Here is a 19415-nt window from a genome sequence, read left to right as displayed (position 1 = left end):
TACATGAGATTGGAATATTATAGCTATAATTGAAACATGGCTAAGGGAGAGATAGGACTGGCAGCTTAATGTTCCAGGATACAGTTGTTTTATGCTGGGGCAGAGATGGAGGAGAGGGAGTTGCTTTTTTGATTAAGGGGAGCATCACGACAGTAGTCAGACATGAAATAACTGAGAGATCATCCAGCAAGGCTTTGTGGTTGGAACTAAAGAAATAAGGGGATAGTGACCTTATTGGGATTGTACTATAAGTGCCCAGAATAGTCAGCGAGAATATGCAGGGAGACTGGGGAGACTTGCAGGAGTAATAGGGTTGTCATATAGGGGATTTTAATTTTCCTAATAGAAACTGGGATTGCCATAGTGTTAAATGTTTAGATGCAATTTGTTAAGCGTGTTCAGGAAAGTTTCTTCAGGCGTATGTGTAGAGTCCTTTGTCCTTTCCCGAGTAGGACACTCAGGGAAAGGACAAAACTTGATCTACTCTTGGGAAATAGGGCAGGGCAAGTGCCTGAGGTGACGGTGGGAGACCACTTTGGGACCACTGACCACAGTTCTATTAATTTTAAAATAGTTATGGAAAGGGACGAAACAGATGCAAGTTCTAATTTGGGGCAAGGCAAATGGAGTGACTTGTTTGAGGGTAAAGGGACCTCTGGAAAGTGGGAGGCCTTTAAAAGTGAAATAGCTGGAGCTCTATATGTTCCTGTTAGGGTGAAGGGCAAGGCTGGCAGGAGTAGGGAACCTTGGAATATAACATATTGAGGTTTTGGCCTGGAAAAAAGGAGGAGGCATGGCCCAGGTATGAGCAGCTGGAATCAAGGAATTCCCTGGAGATGTACATGGGATACAGGAGTATACTCAAGGAAATTAAGAGAGCTAAAAGGGGGCATGTGGTAGCTTTGGCTAAGAAGATTAAGGTGAATCTAAAGGGATTTCTTAAGTACGTTAAAGGAAAAAGAATAACTAGAGAGAGAATAGGATCCCTCAAAGACTAAAGTGGACACATGTAGAACCGCAGCAGATGGCCGAGATTCTCAAAGAATATTTCTATTCTGTTTATCGTGGAGAAAGACATGACTTGGGAACCTGGGAAAGTTAGTGGTGATATATTGGTGATAGTTTGCATTACAGTAGAGGAGGTGATGGACATATTAAAATGTATGAGGGTAGATAACACTCAAGCCCTGACCAATATATCCAAGAACACTGTGTGAGGCTCGAGAAGAAATTACAGGTGCCCTGGTTGAAATATTTGCATCATTGTTAGTCACAGGTGATGTACCAGAAGTCTGGAGGATAGCAAATGTTGTGCCCTTGTTTAAGAAGGACTGCAACGAAAAACTTGGTAATTATAGACTGGTAAGCCTAACATCAGTGGTAAGTTACTAGAGAGGATTCTGAGGGATAAAATATACAGGCATTTGGAAAGACAGGGTTTGATTAGGAGAGTCAACGTGGCTTTGGACATGGGAGATCATGCATTTTAGATTTGTTAAGAGTTCTTTGATGAAGTGACCAGGAAGGTTGATGAGGGCGGAGCAGTAGACATTGTTGATATGGGCTTCAGTAAGGCGTTTGATAAAGTTCCACATGATAGGCTGTTCTGGAAATTTAGATCCCATGGAATCCAAGGAGAGCTGGCAAATTGGATATACAATTGGCTGATAGTACGAATCGGAAGGTTGTTTGTCAGACTGGAGGCCTCTGACTAATGGCGTACATGATGTAGAGATTGGACTGGGCTAAGCACAGTAAGAAGTCTCACAACACCAGGGTTAAAGTCCAACAGCTTTATTTGGCAGCACAAGTTTTTGGAGTCTCAGGCTCCTTCAGGTGAGTGAGGAGTCGTGTTCACAAATGGGGCATATACAGACACGAACTCAATTTACAAGATAATGGTTGGAATGTGAGTCTTTATAAGTAATCAAGTCTTAAAGGTACAAACAATGTGAGTGGAGTGAGGGCCAAGCACAGGTTAAGGAGGTGTATATTGTCTCCAGCCATGACAATTAGTAAGATTTTGCAAGCCCAGGCAAGTCATGGGGGTTACAGATAATGTGACATGAACCCAAGATCCTAGTTGAGGCCATCCTCATGTGTGCGGAACTTGTCTATCAGTTTCTGCTTAGCGATTCTGCGTTGTTGGGTGTCCCGAAGACTGCCTTGGAGAATGCTAGTGGCGTACCTCAGGGGTCAATGCTGGGGCCTTTGCTGTTTGGTATCTATATCAGTGATTTGGATGAGAATGTACAAAGTAAGATCAGTAAGTTTGCAGATGACACAAAAATAGGTGGTATTATAGACAGTGAGGAAAGTTATTAAAAATTGCAGCAGGATCTTGAGCAGCTGGGGAAGTGGGCTGAGAAATCGCAAATGGAGTTCAATACAGATAAGTGTGAGGTGTTGCATTTTGGAAAGTCAAATCAAGCTACGACTTTCATGGTGAATGGTAGGACCTTAGGGAGTATTGTGGAACAGAGGGACCTTGGAATTCAGGTGCATGGTTCTCTAAAGGTGGAATCACAGGTAAATGGTGCAATGAAGAAGGCTTTTGGCAGCTGGCCTTCATCAGTAAGGGCATTGTGTATAGAAGCTGGTAAGTTATGTTGCTGTTGCACAGGACGTTGGTAGGCCACACCTGGAATATTGTGTTCAGCTTTGGTTGCCTTGCTATAGGAAACATGTTATAGAATCCCTGCAGTGCCGAAGGAGACCATTTGACCCATCGGATTTGCACAACAACAATCCCACCTTGGCCGTATCCCCATAATCCTAAATATTTACCCTGCTAATTCCTCTAACATACGTATCCCTGGACACTAAGGGGCAATTTAACATGGCCAATTCACCATGGCCAATTCACCTAACCCGCACATCTTTGGACTGTGGGAGGAAACTGGGGCACCTGGAGGAAACCCACACAGACACTGGGAGAATGTGCAAACTCTGCACAGACAGTATCCCAAGCTGGAAATTGAACCCAGGTCCCTGGAGTTGAGGCACCAGTGCTAACCATTGTGCCGCCCTGTTATTAAAATGGAGAGAGTGCGGAAGAGATTTACAAGGATGTTGCCAGGACTTGAGGGACTGAGTTATAGGGAAAGATTGGACAGGTTAGGACTTTTCTCTTTGGAGCATAGGAGACTGAGGGGTGATCTTAAAGAGGTGTATAAAATCATGAGAGGCATGGATAGGGTGAATGCATTCAGTCCTTTTCCCAGTGTTGAGGAATCAGGAACTAGAAGGCATAGGATTAAGGGGGAAAGAGTTAATGGGAACCTGAGGAGAAACTTTTTTTTACATGGAGGGTGGTAGCTATGTATGCCGGAGGAAGTGGTTGAGGCAGGGACGTTGACAACATTTAAAAGGCATTTGGACAGATACGTGGATAAGAAAGGTTTAGAGGAACGTGGGCCAAATGCAGACAAATGGAGTTAGCTTAGATGGGCATTTTGACCAGTATGGACCAGTTTGGGTCAAAGGCACTATCTCTGTGCCATAGATTTTATGATTCTACGGTGGTTTGGTGGATTGGAGATGTCCTGAGAAGATGTATTCACTGACGTTGACCACCCATGTGAGGTCACTCAGTGTCTTATGGCATTGCTGCCAGGTTCTTGGGGCTAGACTCTGGGAGTTTACCTCCCTGGATATCTGCATCCACTCCCTATGGAGGTTGTCTTTGGGGGGCCTCCTGATCCTCCATTATTACATCTCCACTCCTGCTGATCTCCACCATTAATGTCTTCAAAGCCAGTTCTTCATCCTGAACTCTTCTTCTGTCCTAGTGTTCATTTTGCTGTCTTTTAAAATCAAGCAAATGTTCTTCAGCGCAGCTTTCCTTTGAGAAGGACCACCTGCCTTTCAGCAAGCAGATTGCCTGTTCGTATTGGTGAACAATACTACTTGACTCCCCTGCTGAACACTCGGGCAACTGGCAGAGTTGAAAGAGAAGACAGCAGCATGAGACTCACTTGGTTAGATGCTGTGATCATTCCGATGAGATGGATGCATCAAATTTACATGCTGCCCACTTCAGTGCCTGCAAATCAGGGGAACCCTATTTCTAGTCCAGTGTCTTTCAAGACTGTCAAATCAATCCTTTGACACAAGGGACAGTACTCGGCTGGAAGATGGAAGCAGTGAACTTAGTGGGAAGACACTGATGGAGAATCTGTCGCCTTCCTGACTTGTCTGATAAATTAGGGTGGGGACCTCAAGTTTGGCCTTACTGTCCGTAGGCCATTTGAGACCTTTAAGTGGCAAAACCTCAACAATCCACCCCAGCTGTGGTAATCAACAAGCGGCTGGGCTGGAGGGCATGGGTGACCTCTTGTTTAGGCAGCCAGTGCCTTGTGGAGGGTTCTATCAGCACCAAAGACTATCACGTCCCTGCTTTACCCTCTGGCACCCTGCCCTCACCAAGGGATCTTGTTGATTGACCCCCCAATGAGGTCACCCCACTTACCTGCATTCCGAAGCCCCCATTGCTGTTCTTCGTCCTAGGCTTTCTGGAGTACCAATAGTGGTGACCATTCCCGGTACTGGTCCTCTGGTTGGCCATTAGCTATGGCTGGCAGGGTCCTTGTCTTGAAGGCCTCAGGAGCTCCGACTGCACGCAGGTAAGTAAGTATCTGATTGAGACTTAATTAAATGGGGCACTCAGAAATATCAGGTTTGCCACTGGTTCTCTGGCTGGTAGATGGGGTCACTATTAATCTTAGCCCAGTTTTTTGGCTGTTGTATTACAGTAACTGTGAAACCCAGAATTTTGCCATTTTTTGGTTTTGAAGTCAAATGAGGAATTGTATGGAGACAGTGAGAAATTGAAAATTGTTGTGGTCTTTTGAATACAATGAGTTCTGAAGAATGGTTCAGACAGGCTGGAAAGTGAAAAATAGGTAGAATTTAATGCCTTCCCCATGATGAGTTTGGCAAGGTGGTGCATTTAATCAGGCAGATGGATAGAGGTAGCGACCTTGCAATCTTACCATCTCAGCCCTGATTAAACCTCTACAGCAAAGACCATCAATTGCATTCCCATCCCATTAACAGTTGAGATCTTGAAATATGCAATTAATGGAGTCGCCATGCGGGAAACCCAAAATGCAAACTGTCGGGGTTATTTGCTGGTTCCTGAGAACTTTCTAATTCAAAGGCACCCAGTGCCTGATTGAGAGACAGAATTGGAAAGGGACGGGTCTGCTGGGAAACCCCCTAACCTTCAGCCAACCCATCTCCCACCATCCCTACCTCACAGTTATTCTTACTCCCCTCCCACCCCCCCTTTCAGCGATCTTGGGCCTTGGGTGAGTGCCTTACTGGTAGCAACCACTAAGCAGTAAAAAGCAGCTGACCTCTAATTGACTGGCAGCTCTCTGTGGGGGGAGCTTCCACCCCTGTTGAAAACCTGTTGCTACCCAGTTTGAGGGCCTACCTCTATTTGATGGGCAATTTTACTATTTGCTTATTTAAACTTTTTTAAAAATACAAATTGAAAGTTTGATTCTCTTCCATTCTAAATTGAAAAGCATTTGCTTGTGGGCAGAGATCCCCTGGACTGTTTTTACAAGTCTTTTGACATTAACAGAGGATTAGAGTAAGTTCCTGTTAGCCTCTCAGCTGGATTTTTATGCAAAAACATCTGAACCTGGGAAATAAATAAAATGTAGAAACTTCACCATAAAAGAACCATTTTAATACATTTCACTAGTCATAAAATATTCAAATGGAGCCAGCCATTTAGCCCCTCAAACCTGATCCACTGTTCAGAGATCAGTACTGATCTGTGCTCCATTAAAGTTTGTACCATTGCTTATCAAAAATCTGTCATTTTCAGTTTTAAAAGTAACAGTTGATTGAGTACGTGGAACAGAGTTGCAAACTTCTCCCACCATTGTATGAAGAAATGTTTCCTGATCTCACTCCTGAAAAGTCTGACTCTTTTTTAACTCTGCCCCCTAAGTCCTAGGCCTCCATCTATAGGAAATTGTTTATTTCAGTCAACCCTATCTGTTACCTCTTGTATCTTGAAAACTTCAAACAAGTAGAGATCATCCATTCTCTTATCAAATGCAGGTATAGGTTCCTACTTTGTGCGTTTGTAAATCACCCATTAACTTCCTAAATTCGAGGGGATGTCACCCTGATCTGCTTTATAATTTAACACTTGAGATCCAGCTACCATTTTGGTAAACCTATTGTGCACTCCCTCCAAGACTAGTTTATCTTTCAGTCACGGTCTAATCAGAGCTTCATACAGTTGGAGCATGACTTCTGCCCTTTTGTACTCTAGCCTTCAATTGACAAAAACCTGCATTCCATGAAATCTGTTTGATTTATATTCTGTGCCTGTTAATGATTTTTAATGAAATGTGTATCTGGATCCCTAAGTTTCTTTGGACTTTCTGATCCTACCTTTTCACAGTTGCAAAGTATCCTGTTCTTACTCTGTGGATCCAAAGTGATTGGTTTTACATTAACCTGTATTGAAATCCATTTTCCATAGTTTTTCCTATTCGCTTAATCTGCCATAATCTCTTTGCATTTTTATGCTTCTACATACACTGTTTATTATGCCATCTATCTGTGTATGTCATTGGCAAATTTGGCCGTGTGGCCATCATCTATTTTGTTAATGAATACAGATCTTTGCGGACACCAGTAGACATATCCTGCCATTATCCCTTATTCTGTCTCCTGATCAACTAATTTCCTAACCAGGTTGATAATTGGTCTTCAGTTCCATGATCTTAAACTATGGCCAACAGTTTCTTATAAGGACTTTCAGGTGTTTTCTGGAAGTCCATATAAGTAATATCCCTTTTCACTCCTTTAGTCAACTCTTCAAAACATCCAATTAGATACATCAGTCATGACCTACTCTTTACAAATCCATGTTGGGAATCTCTGATCGGGGAAAACTTTTTAAAGGTGTTAATTTGCCTTCTACATAACTATAGATTCTATTAATTTTCAGACAATAGATGTTTGGCTAACTGGTCCATCATTCCTTGCTTTTCCTCACTCAACTTCCTTAAATAGCATAATGCATATCCAATTTCCCAAACCAAATGAATGAAAGTACTTTAGTAGGTTACAGTTTGGGGATCTAAAGTGTTCCCACCTTCTTTCATTTGTGTTTTTTCTAATGTCATAAATTATATCTAATGAACTTCCAATGTTCTTTCATCAAAGGTGCTTGGGTAAACCGAGGACTTGGAACAGTTAGGAAGGAGGGTGACCGACTTGTCTGGACGTACACAGCCCCTCATTTGGGTCACTGGATTGCTGCACCATTACCTTTAACCACAGGTAAACGTGCACATTATATACTTGCTATTTTATGTTGTTGAAAAGAGGTGTGTCGCTAATGTTTTTTATTCTGCACTCGACATTTCAAACAATCATAACAATTTATACTACCAGAGAAAAAGGTGATGATTGGTTGGCAAGTCTACCCTAGTTGAGGCTACCTTGGAGAAAACAACAGAGAACCGTGTGCTCAGCAAGTTCCCGGGCAATTCAAACAAAAGATGCAAGACTTAACCGTATTTCTTTTGTTCGCAGAGATCCAATCCCTGTTTGACGTACATTGCTTCTAGCAAACATAAATGACCCATGCTACAAACTTGACTGATTATCTTCAATTTCTTGTTAGTATAGCTATTAGAGCACTTGGGATTGTTCAGCAAATGCTGTCTGATCGTGGAGTCACATTCAACAACAGATGTTATATTTTGGTGTTTTGCGAGCATGAGCTGGTTGAGTATTGCCTGTATTCTGCCCTTATGGGGGTTAAAAAAAGGATTATGTTCAATCCTTCCACCTTCTTTGAATTACCTGGGAGCCTACAGCCTCCCTTTGCTGTCTCTCCATGGCAATGTCTCAGCCATTTAGAGTCAACTTGTCAAGCAATGTACTCATTGTACCTGTCTCTCCCATATATATATTGTAGTGATCATTTGAAATTTGGCATTCTCATGTTTAGCCTGATGAGTGTAAGACAAAAAGCTTTGGCAACATCTCTCTTTTCAGCAGTGTTCAAGCTCTGTGCTATTAAACAATTGAATATATTCTTTCTGCATTATTCATCATTAGTGCCATGACAGTTTTTGCTTTATTTTTGTAAACTTAAGTGGAATGCACAGAATTGGCAAGTCTCCTTGCCAAAATGTACATCAGATTGGATTCTGTAAATTAACAATGAGTGGACCTTATTCTTTACATGTCGCAACAATATTATAGCAGGCTACTTAACTACTTAAGACATCTGAGATTAATCTAACCCTATTTTTGCCCAACTTGCATGAGGACAGACTCTTTGAAAGATTAACATTTGTTGCATTTTTTTTCTCAAGATTGTTCTTCAAATAATTCATTTAATTATGTGGTTGTTATGATTTTGAGCTGCTTGTCATATATTTTTACCAATGACAAGATTCAGGGAACTAAAGTAAAGGTAAAATTGCTATGATCCCAGGTAACTAACTATAGGCTGCACTCCTCTTTGAGGGGGTGGGCTGACTGGTTAATCTGTTTAATCTGAGGATCACCATACCTCAGCGAGGGCAAGGTTGAGAAGGTGGACCTTCATAAATAACCTCAATCAGTACGGGATCGGGGACTTGACACTCGGATCATTACTGGGTCCTGTGTTACATCTGCTTCACTGATACAACACTATTTTAATGTGCACAGCCCCTGATTAGACTGTGACAAGCTTGGTACCCAGTTAGTAGTGCAGCTGCTGCTTGAAATCAAAACTAGATTTGGAGTGCAATGTTCAGAAGCAGACAAAGCCATAAGTAAGCTTGGCATTTACTTACAGCTTAAAGCAGACAGCAGAGCAGAGGGCCAACAGCTTCCGGTGCATACAGTTTCCAAACGGCCAATCACTTGATCTGCTCTGCTCGTTTGATGGCAACACTGTGCCACTGCTTGAACACAGATTGAATAGCCATTTTTCTTAAACATTTCAATTCAGCAGCAACATCACAAATGCGCAGCAGACAATTCACACTTCACGCTCGCTGTTTTTAACATTTATCTATTAGCAAGCTCTTTTGAATAAGCTTAATGGGCAGCTTAATTGGAGGCGGGTGGGCTGTATGCATATTACCCTGCCCCATTTCCCCTCCCCTCCTGTTCTGTCCTTACATTGAAAATTGCAGGGAGATTGACATACTATCCCGGAGCACTGTTCTCAAAACCAGTCTGCAGCTAACCTCATCCTCTCAGGTGTTTGAAAATGCTGCCCTCTGTCAGTGCATTAAATATCAAACAGGGTTATAGGATAATGGAGATAAGTAGTAATTACACCCTAGTCCTTAATAAATTAAACAAATTTCCAAATACCATTTGATAATTCTACAAAAAAAGAACTTTCAGGTACATTTCACCCACAAGCAATGAAAATGAGTAAAGAAAGTCTGACAAAATATTTGTTCATTTCCATTCTGAAGGAGATATGAGCTGTGGCAGACAGGGCCAACATATTTTGCTGTCCTTTTTTTTTGCTGCCATCACTTAGCTTTTACTTATATAATCACAAACAATTTGTTCTAGTTTACAAATCTTCAGTTAATTTAGATAATCAACTTGAATGCTTAATTTGTTCTTGACTTTTTTTTGCTTTTATTGATATAAGATAATCTTGGATCAAATTCAAAATATGAATCCACATACACTTCTTATCTATATCTACTTTTTTCCACCTCCTTATTTTGGAGTTTGATCTCAGTCCAGTTCCATGTGCCACACCCAGTTACCAATCTGTTGCAACTGGCAAAGAATCATCTTCCAGGTCTCTCGTTCTCAGCATATAATCAGCAATAGCAGCTGCACATGTGTGATCCTGGGTGTCTTTCACACTTTATTTATCCTTTCTTCCCTTCTGTCCCATTTCCCCACAGTACTTAATCCAAGCAACAGAGATAAATACAAATCACCTACTTATATTACTACTTTACTAATAATGCCCATCCTAAATTATCAGTGCAGCTGTGGATCACCCTGTACTAGTTTTCTGATAATTACACTTTAGAAATGTTAATTGATTGGGCAATGCAGTTTATTGGAAGAGCAATGTGACCTGTTGTGAGAAGCAAGTGGGGACTGAGTAATGAGAGAGAGTCCAACATGAACAGAATAACCAAGAAAAACACACAAAATTGTACAGACAGTTGTAGAAAGAGTAATGATTTTGTTTTATTCATTAGCGAGGAAATTAACTGATGTATAACTATGTCGAGCCTCATTATTTGAGGATATTTCACATCAGTGACAACAATTGCTTGCATTCATATAGTATCTTGTACTTCACAAAAGTTATCAAATGTAGTTTTGTGTTGAAAAACAAATAGGATAGATAACAAAAAAGCGTAGGTAGTTATTAAGGAGGCAAAGAGAGATGCAGAGGTTTAGAGTACAGGTAGCCAAGTATATATCTGCAAATGCTTGAGCAATTAAAATTAGAGATGAGGGAAAGTTTGCCAGTTTCTATAACGTATTGTTTAACAATTACACTAGTTATTCATACATAAAGAACTGTTGGAATAATAAGGGATTAGCAGCTTCAGTCCTGAGAAGAGACCAGAGAAACAAAATTCTTTTTAATACATCATTGAGAGCAAAGAGGAAATCTGATGGAGGTATTGAAAATTATAAAGGATTTTGATAAAGTAAGTGGGGAAAAAACTGTTTGCACTGGTTGATAAGTCAGGACCTAAGGGTAGCAATTGAAAATGTCAGAAAAATATTGAGGTTAAGGATTTTTTTCATTGGATGTGAGTCAGAAACTGGTGGAAGTAGAAGGGAAGAGGACTTTTACAAGAAAAAAAGTAAAATGTTATAGGGAAATGGATTAAATAGGTAGTTCTTTCACTGACCCAATGCTGGTATGATAGGCCAATTAGCTTTCTGCTGTCCTATAAATTCTGTGATTCTAATACTGGAAATCATATTTTAAAAGCTTTTAGTATCCAAATTTATTTGCTAGTAGAAACTAGGCAATGAGATGGGCTGTTTACTTAAGGGTATGGAATCATAAAACTCATATCTACTCTGTATCTGGTATAAGGCTAAGAACTACAGCAAGTTTGTATTGAGTGAATGAGGCATTTCTTGCTTCATGCAGGCTCTTAAAGCTGACTCTGATTTCAAGGCACACTCCAGAAATCACAGACTTCTACTAAAATCTGCCTTGTTGAAACTAGGTGCAATTGGTCGTATTGCAAAGGATATCACTACCTACCATACCATGCTGCTTGTGGCTATATTAGGAGGAACTGCAGTGATTCTCGCAGGATTTGTGGCTGTGCTCTTCTGTTACTGCAGGTAAGGCCATTAGATATCTATATAAGCACCTGTGCCCCTGGAGATCTGTAAGTTTCCAAAGCTATTTTGTATCTCTGCATTTTTAGCATCCTGCAAAATGTGATTTAGTTGAATGTAAAATGATTAATTGTTGATCATGCGATAACAAAGGACACTGTTAAGTCTTCCTCAAATGCTGCAGATTTTTTTGAATGGGCGTGTGAATAACGCAGTGGGAACAAGTGTAAAGGGCACTCAGCACATACCTCTGTCACATTGTATTTATTCAATGTTGTTATAATTAGAGTTCTTCCTTGAGGTTTTCCTGCCTGGTTGATGCTCTATAACTACAAAGCTGAGAGCTTCAGGCCAATTCAGATCCAACAATCTGCTCTGAAAACTCCAGTTCACATTTTTTAAATGACAATTTCTACCACAGTAACTAAGACAATCCAGAACGTTCTAGAACAATTCATGCTAAACAAAATTTTTTAAAAAGTCAGTTTACCCTAGCAGGATTCTCCGATCTTGTTTGCCCACCACTGCTGTCAGCGAGAACCAAGAATTTGGCATTCAGCTAAAACTCCATTCGCTGCACTGGAGAATCCCAGCTGTTGGTAAGGTTTAAGAATTCTGGCCCCTTTACTTAAAGCATTCCTAATTGGTCTCCCATAAATTTTTTGAGATTATGATGAACATACAAAGTATTGGAACTTTCTTAAACAGTGTATGGGGTTGTAACATCCAAGCTCCAGGTTGCATTGCAGGTACCCCAAAGATCACTGGAGAATCTCTTTTAGAAGTTCACAGATAAGGTTTGTTTGGCAATTGCCCAGAAATGTAAACTTCCCCTGGGCAATTGCTCTGACCTGGCAGCCATCTAAAAATGCAACATTAAATTGCAGTCCTGAAATGGTTCTGATCAGATTGTAACAATAGCTACCCAGAAAAGGAAGAATTAAAACCTCATCTGAGTAACTGTTGTACAGATCCATTGTCTGTAAAATCCTTGGAAACGTGACATCTTGTTTGAACGTTACCATGTGGTGGCAACCTTCCATCTCATAAGAGATCTTAGAAGAATGAGGGGAGATCTCATTGAGACGTATAAGATGATGAATGGGATGGATAGGATAGAGGTGGAGAGGCTCTTCCCGCTCAGAAAGGACAGTAGGACTAGAGGGTACAGCCTCAAGATAAGGGGGGGGGGGTGCAGTTTAGAACGGAGTTGAGGAGGAACTTCTTCACTCAAAGGGTGGTGAATCTCTGGAATTCTCTGCCCGTTGAAGTGGTGGAGGCTGCCTCGCTAAATATATTTAAGACGCGGGTTGATAGGTTTTTGATAGGCAAGGGGATTAAGGGTTATGGGGAGAGGGCGGGAAAGTGGAATTGAGTCACGACAGATCAGCCATGATCTTATTGAATGGCGGGGCAGGCTCGAAGGGCTAGATGGCCTACTCCTGCTCCTATTTCTTATGTTCTTATGTTATGTTCTTATGTTCAATGGTTTTCACTGTGGTGGTCAACTCCGATGTGGCTCATCAGTCCCAATCTGGCATGACGGTTTCTGCCACATTTGCTGCAGAGGAAAACAAATGAGCAGAGCATATGTACGATTCACTGGCCTCTTTGCATTAAGAGAGTTCTCACTCAGATATCCCTTGCAAATAACGAGCACAGGCTGCTTGACTTCAATGACAGATTCCATCGCAGTGATGTTAGCCTGGAACCAGTCAGTATTTTTCTGGTCTTGCTTCCCATATGTTGAGAGTACTGTATAGATGGTGCTCTATACGTTCTGTTTCACTTGTGTGCAAATGCTGGAACTATTAAGGAACCGCTGGTTTTTAACCTGACGGGGCAGTATGACTGACAATAACAGGTCAGTGTTTCTGCTTTGTGTGGACAAACCACAGGGGTTGTCTCCTAATTCTGATACACATCAGAGAGTGATCAATATCACAGTTACACAATAGTAGCTGAATGTGTTCATAATACTGCTGAGACCATACCACCTGGTGATGATCAGGTCCAACTGGAGCCAGTGTTCCAATTTTAGATAGCTTCAGGATACATTGTGGCATGGCTTGTTTTGAAAGAAGGTGCACAAAGCTCATTCCCAGCAAAAGGTGACTGAGGCAGGAAGACCAGGGCTTATGGTCCACATCCACTTCTGCGTTACAGTTTCTCAGTAGGTAAAAATGTTGGGACACAGCATTGGAGCATCAGTACTCATGAGGTTAACTGGTCATGTTTGAATTGAGGAGCTGCTAAAGATAGCACCTTCTGAATCATTTGTGGGGGGACGGGGGGGGGGGGGTTAGCGGTGGGAGGGGGTGATGGTGGTGGTTTATCATCAGGAGTAGTGGCTTCTTGACAATGTAGCCCTCGCCTTGTTTCATGCATTTTCTCTGAATTCTTCTCCTGCTAGATGAACATAGTGTTCTTTCCTTCAGTGATCTGCACTTCACATGGCTGGTTTCTTGTAGGGAAACAATGTCATTTTTCGGTCTATTAAGTACCATGTTGATCATAGCTGCCTGGCACATATTATTGATCAGCTACAAGTCATCTGTCAATCCAGGGCATTTGGTACTGGTTATGTTCCAACTTGTCAGTCAAAGAGTTGGCATCCTTTCCCTTTTTATTGACTTTATTTGCTTGTTGTGTCAGCACCTTTCTAGTCAGGGGCTACCCAACTCGCAATGAGTGATCATTGAGACATAATTGTCCCTCCCACTGTCAGAGACAGCCTGTTGTACCCATTTTCTACACTAATTGAGTTGTTCTCATCAATCATAAATGCTGTCTCCATGTTATATTAATGCTGTGCAGTGAAACTGGGTTGTTTTCTCCAGGGGGAAAATCTGAGCTAACTTATGGAGACTTTAGACTGCTGAAAAGTCAGGGCTCTCCTTTAACCTCCGAAGTTGAGTCCAGCAAAATATAAAGTACTAAATTTGGCACTGGTTTGGTGGCAGGAATTGCAGGAAAGGTAACCTGTTTAGACATCAGTGTGTTTGTGGGCTCTACTGATTTTTTTTTTGTCAGTATTTATTCCCTTAGACTCGATTCTTCTGAGGTATCCACAAGGCAGTAGTGCTAACCTCCCATAGCTGGATTTTTGGTTCAAGAGTGCCAGAGCTTGTCCACAACCCATTGAGCCTGTGCATTTCATGCCTAGAGGGCCAAACCTCCTTTGAGACTTTTCTGAAGCATTAACCTGGGGCCACAAGGCACCCAGTTTCTGTGTTCCACCATGAGGAGACACATCTGAGGACTTAGGCCATGTACTTACAAGGAGAAATTTATTCATTTGGCTCTTTTCTCACATTGCTGGTAGCCAGTGGTGTAGGCTGAAAATGAGAAACATAGTAGCACACACAAATGGGAAACATGCTAACTTTCTTCACCCCCACAGACTACACACATCACATTAGCCTTTTGGACAAACATCACACCAGCCTTTTGGACAGACAATGTGCAAAGTTAATACTTACTGCTAAACAGCATCTTGTCCATAAAGAGTAATTTAACATTTGTGGAACATCAGGTTTTCTCATTTCGATACATTCCACTTTTTAATGGATAGTATTTTGGTTCCTACCTCAATCCCCTCTTTGTCCTCATCACTTATTTTACTACTTGTAAAATATTAAATTAAACGTGCTAGTTCCAGTGAGTTTTACTTCCTGGTTTGCTGCCTGTGGAAATACTTCAATGTGATGTTTGTTTACCTTTTAGCATAACTTGCAGGGTGCCTGAAAATCCTCCAGACATGGTGCTGGATTCACACTGACTTTGGAAAATTAGTGTGATAAAGATTGCTAGATCTTTGTGGACAGCTTTCTTTGAGGCCAGTGACTGGGACTGTTGCTTCGATGCTCACCATAAAATCCAGCCCAATGAAATGTGCTTCTTCTATTGACCACTAATGTGTCATCTTTAAGCTTAAGCTGGGGTCTATAAATCGCTGCTTGAGAAAAGTTCTGGATCTGCGGAAGTTAATACAATATCTTGGTCAAAGCATCACTATTTTATTGATAGAACTAATTGCATCGGTCTGGAGTGGGACCTTTGCTTAAAGTAGGCGTCATACTCACTAAAGTAAATAACTTACCAAAAGTACATCTCTCCTTTAGCACCAGAAATTGCTTGACCCAATTTTCTGTCATGTTTTTGTGCTTATAAAAAAAAAGGACAATGCAGGAACTTTCCAATGCATATATTTTTAATAAAATTGAAAGTTAGTGTTAATCCTTATAAAATCATGCAACACTGAAGGAGGCTGCTGTGCCCAGCAAGACAGTCTGCTCTTTGAAAGAACAATGCAATTAGTCCCACTCACCTTACTCTTTCCTCATAGCTGTGTAAATTATTCTTTCTTGCGTATATATTCAATTCATTATAGAGTCTGCCTCCAGTACACTCTTAAGCATTTATATTGAAAACACTTGTTCTTTTTAATTAAAATCAACTTCTGTTTCTTGACAGAGGAAAATACAAACATCCACACAAAAAGCCAAGAACCAAGATTAAACTGGATACCTCAAAGAAGGACCAGACCACTTCAACCACCCACATGAACTTGGCCCCTGTCACCAAAGAAAACTTAAATTCTGATGAAAAACTTGCTTCTCAACAGCCCAGGGTAGTCTCCTATAGTCCAAAGAGAGAACTGTCTCAAAAAGAAGTGGGTGAATTCTGTAAACTTGTGAATAAAACCACGGAGAAACAAAATAACGAGAGCTGCAAAATTTATGTTGAAAATTTCACAGTTCGGTCTCGGAAGAAAATGAGCGATAATCTTCACAGGGAAGCTCTCTGTCAGCATGCCGCCAACAGCCCGAAGGATTTACCCAAAAATGCATTACAGATTAAACACATGAAAATGCTAGCCAGAAGAAAGGAGATGATAGAAGAGCAGCATAAAATCCAGCAGGTTAACAATGAAGAAATGTACCAATTACCCCACATTTCAAGCAAACTATTGCCTATTTATAATCCAACCATGGCTGTCGTGCAAAACCAAGATCTTTTTTGCACTCCAGACCAGGTTGCCAGGTCAGCTACTTTGCCCAGAAATAAGCAGATCGTCTATAGCCCTTTGGCTGAGCCACTAACTCGGGACAATTACACCCAGACACTTCCTAAAATGCCATTGCACTCCCAACAACAGACTGTATCTCTCAGACAACAGCAGATTCTCCAGGGGCAACAGGAATATATAAACTCAAAACAGGTCATGGATTCCAAGTCAGTGCTGCCCATGAACTGGGGAATATACAGCAACAACCTGTTAGAATCTGTGTCTGTACCTGGCACGTTGAATGAGGCAGTGGGAATGACTCCATTTGCTGCTGAACTGCAAGGGATATCTGAACAGACATTGTTAGAACTGACCAAAAGCAAGCCATCACCACATCCCAGAGCATGGTTTGTATCACTCGAAGGTAAGCCAGTACCTCCAATCAGGCATTCATGCATGATTGTCCAGAAACCGAAAAAGGTACACAGCAATGATACAAGTCTTGACTCTGGAGTTGACATGAATGAGCACCACGCTAGCAAGAAGCTCGAAAAGGAAAAGACTTTCATCAAAAGTGCACCTCCTTCGAAAAGCCATTACTCAGAGGACATGGATCTGAGTGGCAGTGAAAGTGGGACAACTGTCTGTACCCCAGAGGACCTCTCCTTCAGACATGTGCTGGATGTAGGAAGTGACCAGATAGTTGAGGTTGAAGAAGAACAAAGTGACAGAAGTTTGCAGGATGATGAGATCAGTGTAACTCCTCCAGATAGAAAAGGAGAAATGAGTACTGATAGAGATGGGGAAGACAGTAAAAAAAGTGTTTGGCAAAAGAGAGAGGAACGACCTCTGATCTCTATAAACTAAATCGAGTTGCTTTGATTCCAAATCTTTACAATGGAACAAAAGCATGTTTTTGGTTCTATGGTTATTTTAGTTACAATTCGTGGTACTGAATAAAGACATCCTGTTTGTATAAAATGCATTGTTTGAATCACTCATCTTGAATTTACTGTAAATATTTTCACACAGGGTTATTAAGCACTTAGTTCTTTGTGCCCTTTAAACTTTTGCACCAGAACTTGTTTACAAGAAATTGATAAAGGTTACCTGATCAGTTTGTAGTAACTTTTTACGACCAAATCGTGTATCTTTTATCTTTCAAAACATTTGTCCCTTTTTAAAGTCTCTCACCTCTGCCACTGTAAATCACTAGCAAGAAAGAAACCAAGTGAATTTTTGTCTCTTGTATTAATGCTTAATGTCAGTCTGTTTTGTAAATCTGTTAATACCGTCCCCTCCAAAGATCGAGATGGTTAAGTCAGATTTTTGTCTGTTGTAATCAATTTGTGTGGTGCCCTGACATGAGAGCTGATCTAAAAACTAAATAAATATATTCTGAATAGAATGCTGACTTAACTTGAATCTGTATCAACAAAGAGATGAGGTATGGAGCTTCAATTTTAGACAGCTGTTATGATCTGTTTTTAAAAATAGAAGACACTGCCTTTCGCAATATTTACAAGTTAAATTTATTCCCAAAACTTGAAACAGTATATAGTTTTACACTAAAGGATACTTTTATAAAATATTAAGTCATGTGTAGGTTTTAAAAAACTTTAATCCCAAAAAGCACAAAACTTTCAAATTTACTAAGAGCAGGGAAGAATTGTAAAACCTTACAATTGAATACAGGAGTATTAATTCACATGGCAATGTTTTACCAAGTCCAGAGGTTCAATGATGCTTGGACTTGCAGTATGAGAGGCTACTGTTCGTATTCTACAGAGATTGAGACATATAGTTTACAATTAAATTTAAAAGTCTTAATGTAAGCAATATTTGTGAGTCACCTTAAAATATGGAAAGCACAATACTGAAGTTAATCATCATCTATCTCCATCCATGAAGGCATAACTATCATTTGTTCTTCTTGTGACAGAGGTGGGCAGAAAATGTTAAAGTAGATTGTTTTTAGAGCTCTGCCAATAAGAGATGTAGAAGCGGATATATGTTTAAAAAAAAACTAATGTTTGCTTCCATTGTTTTGATTCATGTAATGAGCCCCAGTCATTTTGTTGCATCTACCTTGTTTCATTTCAGTGTGAATTACTGTTTAGATATCCTTCAAATTCTGAGGAACTACTGGGACTCTTAAGCTGATGAACTACATGGCATCATGCTGCTGATGTTATGGTTATTCCGCTTTGCCACAATCCAGACAGTTCTAAGCAGAATACAGCCCTGGAATTAACTCTTCTTGATCTTGGTAACTACATGCTCTAAAAATCAGAGTTGTTATTTTGTATTGGTACATACCTTGAAAAACAGTCTGCATTTTTGTTTTGTAGTTGACAAAATGCTGGGACAAAAGCAGGACCCTGCTGTTTTGTAAAATGATTGGAAAGTATTTTATTGTATTCTATGTTTGGAGAAAAATGTTTGTTTATTCAATGTGATGTCAGCATGGTTGCATGTTCGTACATTTTGTTCATTATCAAAGCCAGTTTTGCCATTAGATGCCTGTGTTCACTATAGTATTTCTAAGGAGTAGTGAATTAATTCAGAATTGTTTTAATGCATTGCTTAAAACCCAATAAAATGTAACTGAGTTTCGTTGACATTGTGTTTGACTCAGATGCACATAATATAGTGCATAGTTACCTAAATTGCATTACCTGAGCAACATGCTGTGGAATCAGTAGCTGTGAATGCATTGGCCTGAAATTCCTATGTCTACTATTTCACCAGAAGCATGAATGCATTTATTTTAAATAGATTTATGATGTCACTGAAATAGAGAGAGGAAATTCAGATGAAAATGTTGGGTTTTCATACAGCATTATCTCACACTATAATTTCAAAGCCTTTATTTAATAAGAAAACTAATTTGTTTACTTGGAAGTGAGGCAGGGGTGGAAGCAGTGAAATCAAACTTAAAATAGTAAGCAATTTTTAATTTACCCAGTCCCCAACCTTAGCTCTATCATGCAGAAACTCCAAACAAAGACCTACCATTTGTTGTAGCTGGATAGGGAAGCAATATCTGGACTTCTGTTAGCAGATT

General features: G+C 40.5%; 1 protein-coding gene across 2 annotated transcripts in view; it reads left to right on the top strand.

The window, feature by feature from the left end:
* The window catches only part of fam171b (family with sequence similarity 171 member B), a 57145-nt gene extending 38207 nt beyond the window's left edge, over positions 1 to 18938 (top strand). For both annotated transcript variants that reach the window (XM_080198853.1, XM_080198854.1), the window contains 3 exons: positions 7201 to 7317; positions 11220 to 11340; positions 15814 to 18938. In XM_080198853.1, the coding sequence (XP_080054979.1) occupies positions 7201 to 7317; positions 11220 to 11340; positions 15814 to 17215 (1640 nt within the window). In that variant the 3' untranslated portion in view covers positions 17216 to 18938. The remainder of the gene's footprint in view (positions 1 to 7200; positions 7318 to 11219; positions 11341 to 15813) is intronic.
* Positions 18939 to 19415: the final 477 nt, after the last annotated feature.

Source organism: Carcharhinus amblyrhynchos, chromosome 11, assembly GCF_965287045.1.
Source record: "Carcharhinus amblyrhynchos chromosome 11, sCarAmb.v2.hapA, whole genome shotgun sequence".
Lineage (NCBI taxonomy): Eukaryota > Metazoa > Chordata > Chondrichthyes > Carcharhiniformes > Carcharhinidae > Carcharhinus > Carcharhinus amblyrhynchos.
This window is presented reverse-complemented; position numbering and strand designations above follow the sequence as displayed.